The sequence below is a fragment of the Meleagris gallopavo genome, chromosome 15 (genome assembly GCF_000146605.3).
Source record: "Meleagris gallopavo isolate NT-WF06-2002-E0010 breed Aviagen turkey brand Nicholas breeding stock chromosome 15, Turkey_5.1, whole genome shotgun sequence".
Taxonomy (NCBI): Eukaryota; Metazoa; Chordata; class Aves; order Galliformes; family Phasianidae; genus Meleagris; species Meleagris gallopavo.
The window spans coordinates 99,702-104,516 of NC_015025.2; the positions used below are offsets into that span (position 1 = coordinate 99,702).

A 4,815-nucleotide genomic window follows, 5' to 3' on the forward strand; every position below is an offset into this window, starting at 1 on the left:
CGACACCCCCGTGCTGGAGCTGCGGGTGAGGACTTGGAGCCGTGGTTCGCGGTGCGCTGGGAGGCGAGGGACGTCCACCGGGGTTCCCCAGTGGGAATGGGTGCCTTTCTGTCCTATGCGCTTCTTTCGGGGCACCTCACCCTGTTTGTGTTCCCTGCCCTTTATACAAGGGGCCGGGGGTCTCCAGGGGGATGGAGAGGCCGTGCTGCTCTCACGGGCCTCGCAGACTGAAGAACAAACATTGTACCTCAGTGACGGCTCACAGCTGAGCTTTGGTTGGGGTCACTGCTCAGAGGTCCCTGACCGAAGGTTGCTGACTCCCCTGCTTGTCCTCTGTGCTGAGGACTGCATGCTTTGTGTCTCACTGTGCCTTGCCTCCTCCTCTGACTGTCACCTCGTTTCTCTCTAGGAAATGCTGATGGAGAAGTATGGAGACGACTCAAGGCTCATCTACGAGCTGCAGGATCAGGGAGGAGAGCTGCTGGCCCTGCGCTACGACTTGACTGTATCCTGTCTTTACTGTACACAGAATATGCAGCTTTGGTGGCAGGAGCAGAGACAGACTGAGATTACAGCCTCCTCTGCTTAGTTTAAAGTTATTAGGTAGATCATCTGTGCCCTGACCTGTCTGCAGATCCCAACTTTTTCCCATTATGGTGGCCAAAAGCTCCTTCCCACTAGCCAGTGGACATCCTTTCCAGTCAGTCTGGTATCTGCAGCAAAGCTACTCTTTCATCCCTAGTCTGTGTTCATCCGGTATGCTCCACACTGCTGATCATACTGCTTCCTTGTTACAGTGCCCAGCTCTGTGCCCTCCTGTCCAGGCCATGCCACCTTTCCAGTGTTGTGGTAGTTCTGAGAAAGCAACAGTATTTGCTGCACATAGAAAGCAGGCATCCATCCTGGGCCTTTTCCATCTCCACAACATGCCTAAAAATCTCTTGTGCACTATATGTTGTATTTTCTTTGTGTCACATCTTAAGAAAGCAAAATGACCTGGTAGAACCCTATGTTGGCAAGGTGCTGATGTGCTGTGGTTGTGGAGGAAGTGCAGTTGTGCTACAGGAGCACAGCATTCTCGTGACATTGGTACTCATCATCAGCCAGGCTGTGCTTCAGGCATTTGTACCAGCTGTGTAGGTGAAACGAGGACGGGGAGATTGAGGTTTAGCTTTTTGCACCTCAGAGGTTCTTCCTCGTCCCCATCCTTAACTCTTCACTCCCCCAGGTGCCCTTCGCTCGCTATTTGGCAATGAACAAAATCACCAACATCAAGCGCTACCACATCGCAAAGGTGTACAGACGGGACAACCCGGCCACGACCAGGGGCCGCTACAGGGAGTTCTACCAGTGCGTGAGTGTTGTGGCTCTGTGCAAGCAGAGGGGGGAGAGTGCATAGGTGAACAGCTGAGAGCCAGGCTTCAGCAGCTGCCCAGCTGTGCCAGAGTCTCTGCCTTTTCTTGTGCCTCAGGATTTTGACATTGCCGGCCAGTTTGACCCTATGATTCCTGATGCTGAGTGCCTGAAGATATTGCATGAGATCCTGAGTGAGCTGCAGATTGGGGATTTTCTCATTAAGGTGAGACTAGAGCCAGATATTTTTTACACATTTGTGCCTTCACTTCCTGGCTCTAGTGTGCTGTGGGATTGAGACACCAGTCAAAGAACACAAGCAGACTCTCAACAGCTGTGCTTCTAGCACTCCTTGGACAAGGGCAGGAAGAAATTGCAGTGGAACGTCTTCTCTGAGCTAAGCATGCTTCTCCAACCCTCAGGTTAACGACAGACGAATTTTGAATGGCATGTTTGCCATTTGTGGCATCCCAGAGAGCAAACTTTTAACTTTGTGCTCTACTCTGGACAAACTGGACAAGGTAAGCATTGTGCTCTTACAGCAGATCATTTCCAGTCTCAGGTTGGATGTCAGGTGTAGGGCACTATCATAATAATTAAGCCATTAGTAATTGTAAAGGACATAAAGAGATTCTGGGCTGATAACAGTGGCTAAAAGTAAGACCTGGCATTTTCAGTGATCTTAGTTAACAATCTCTGTGAGATGCACAGAGATCATTGGTAAAGATTGCTCTCTGACAATTATGTTACATTCCAGCATATGTTCTGGATACAGGGGCCTCTGGAGGCTGTGGCTGATGCGAATGTTCTGCAGTGACAGATGCTCTTTACTCACTTTGTAGATGCCGTGGGAGGAAGTGAGGAGTGAGATGGTAGGAGAGAAGGGTCTCTCACCTGAGGCTGCAGATCGCATCGGGGAGTACGTCCAGCTTCATGGTGAGCACGGTGGGATCCAGCCCTTGCCCTCCTTCCTGCTCTGTTGCTCTCCCCATGAGTGCAGCTGCTCTCCTCCATGCCAGGCAGGCCGGGACAGGTGTGACCTGGGCAGGGATGGAGGGGCACAAAGCAGCACACGTGGCAGCCTGGGTCATTGCAGGTGCTGCCGCGCTGGCTGACCTGAGACACAACTTGTCCCTGCAGGTGGCATGGACCTGATTGAGCAGCTTCTCCAGGACCCAAAGCTGTCCCAGAACAAGCTGGCCAAGGAGGGGCTGGGGGACATGAAGCTGCTGTTTGAGTACCTGACGCTGTTTGGCATCGCGGGGAAGGTGAGCAGGAGCAGAGGCAGGAGGGGGTGCTGCCCTGCTGGCTGGGCAGCCCTGGACCCCTGTCCACAGTTGCTGAAGGGCTTTCTTTTGTGTCCTGCAGGTCTCCTTTGACCTGAGCCTAGCACGAGGCCTGGATTACTACACAGGGGTGATATATGAGGCTGTCCTGCTGCAGCAGGAGAATGACCATGGAGAGGAGTCAGTCAGTGTTGGGAGCGTGGCTGGAGGCGGTCGCTATGATGGGCTGGTGGGAATGTTTGATCCCAAGGGACGGAAGGTGCCATGTGTGGGGGTCAGCATTGGGATTGAGCGGATCTTCTCCATCCTTGAGCACAGAATGAAGGTAGGTGCTGCTGGCAGTGTTTTATATGGGGGAGGGCTCTCAGAAGCAGTTATTTGTAAATTGAGTGTTGAGGAGGGAGGATTTTGCAGGCGAGGATGAGTCATCTCCAGTCATCCGCCTAAACATCCATGCAGAACATAGAGCCCATCGGGTTACAGTTGTGAGCAGCATTTTGTAGCAATCACTAAAGAGGTTTCAGAGAAAGCCCCTCAGTTATTTTTAGGTCAAGTGTGATGAAATAAGTGAGCTGCTGCTACCCGGTGCATTCAGCTGACACAGGTGCTTCCATGAATGTGTCTGTCTCCACAGGCTTCAGGGGAGAAAGTCCGAACGACTGAGACACAAGTGATGGTGGCTACGCCTCAGAAACATTTACTCAGTGCAAGACTGAAACTCATCTCTGAGCTCTGGGATGCAGGAATCAAGGTAAATTTAGGGTGTGGGCTTGGTGCTGGAAGGTGTCAGTGAGGGAGAGCCTCAGTGAAGTTTTAGAAGAGCCTGACTCTGCTGACTGGCTGTGCAGCATTGGGGTCTGCATGAGATCAAGAGACCTGAGAGCACTAAAAGCAGCTGCTGGCTGCAGGAGCAGTGAGATTTCTGTGGAGTTGTAGTGCCTGCTGTTTTGTTCCAAGATCCACCAGAGCAAATTTGCACTGATGATTCACCACTGCTTCCTTCTAGGCAGAAATGATGTACAGAAAGGACCCTAAACTGCTAAAACAGCTGCAGTATTGTGAAGACACGGGCATCCCCCTTGTTGCCATTATAGGAGAGCAGGAATTGAGGGATGGAGTTGTCAAGTTGCGAGATGTTGCTACAAGAGAGGAGGTGAGAATGTCTCTACAGCAAGTTTCAGAGGTGTTTCCAAAATCCAGCTGGTCCCAAAAGGCTCTGGGTTTTCCTGGAGCTCCACTGAAGAGCTGTATTGTGGATCTGGCAGATAAGTGCTCCTTTCTGCTTGCTTTGTAGGTTGATATCCCAAGAGAAGAGCTTGCTGCTGAGATCAGAAGAAGGCTGGTGCGCTAGGACTTTTCTGTCCAGAGCTGCACAACTGGAAACCCCACTGCCCATAGCCATTACCTTCCTGCTGAAGTCTCCTCAGTACCCACTGTGATTAGGATTGCCTGGCAGTCTCTGGCCATGGCAGGGGGCAGAAGGAGCAAGCAGGTTTTAAAAATCACATATAGTGCCATACCCTGGTTAACTGCTGCTGGCCAGGCTGAGCTTCTGTGCCCTGAAACAGCGTGATGTGAGGCTGAGCAGGGGCTCAGTGCTGGTGGACAAGGTGGCACAGTGCAGGCAGACGGACGTGGCCCAGCAGCTACAGCCAGTGAAAGCCGAGCCCCTGCTTGGCTCGGGGCAGGGCTGGCTGCGCACGGCAACACCTCTTGCCTCATGGAGTGGGCTGTGCTGCTGCTGGGAAACTGCAACGCGGCCTTGTGAGGAGCCGCCCGCGGTGTGCAGCCAGGCGGAGCTGCGGGCAGCCGAGTGCTGCTGGTGGTGACCGCCGGCGTGGGGTGGGGTGAGACCTGACCCTCAGCACCGGGAGCACGGTGCTCCTATGGGAAGCAGGCGAGCGGGTCGGCGGCGCTGGAACCGCTTTGTATGTTGTTACAAAATAAAACAGAAAGAAAAAGAAGGCTCCGCAGCCATCGCTCCGCCTGCTGGGCGGGCGCGGTGCAGCGCGGCACTGCGAAGGCGCGGGACCGGGAGCTGTCCGAGCGGCAGTGCGCATGTGCGGTCTGGGGCCAGACCGTGCGCAGGTGCAGTTCCGGGAGCAGTCCGGAGCGGCAGTGTGCATGTGCAGTCCGGGGCCAGACAACGTGGAGGTGCCGATCCGGTAGCCGTCCG

General features: G+C 53.7%; 1 protein-coding gene across 1 annotated transcript; it reads left to right on the forward strand.

The window, feature by feature from the left end:
* Positions 1–6: 6 nt before the first annotated feature.
* LOC100547230 (histidine--tRNA ligase, cytoplasmic-like) lies at positions 7–4,603 on the forward strand. The gene is made up of 11 exons (XM_010718811.3): positions 7–25; positions 410–505; positions 1,229–1,354; positions 1,472–1,579; positions 1,776–1,874; positions 2,196–2,289; positions 2,494–2,621; positions 2,722–2,964; positions 3,274–3,390; positions 3,646–3,792; positions 3,934–4,603. Exons 2-11 carry the CDS (start codon positions 413–415, stop codon positions 3,988–3,990), a joined length of 1,212 nt encoding a protein of 403 aa, XP_010717113.2. The 5' UTR covers positions 7–25; positions 410–412; the 3' UTR covers positions 3,991–4,603.
* Positions 4,604–4,815: the final 212 nt, after the last annotated feature.

What these genes read in the sequence shown, in the direction of transcription:
- LOC100547230 (XM_010718811.3), top strand. Translation starts at nt 413, where the DNA reads ATGCTGATGGAGAAGTATGGAGACGACTCAAGGCTCATCTACGAGCTG. An exon ending in ACAGGGAGTTCTACCAGTGC is followed by an intron (nt 1,355 to 1,471) that starts GTGAGTGTTGTG and finishes CTTGTGCCTCAG; the next exon opens with GATTTTGACATTGCCGGCCA. An exon ending in TGTTTGGCATCGCGGGGAAG is followed by an intron (nt 2,622 to 2,721) that starts GTGAGCAGGAGC and finishes TGTGTCCTGCAG; the next exon opens with GTCTCCTTTGACCTGAGCCT.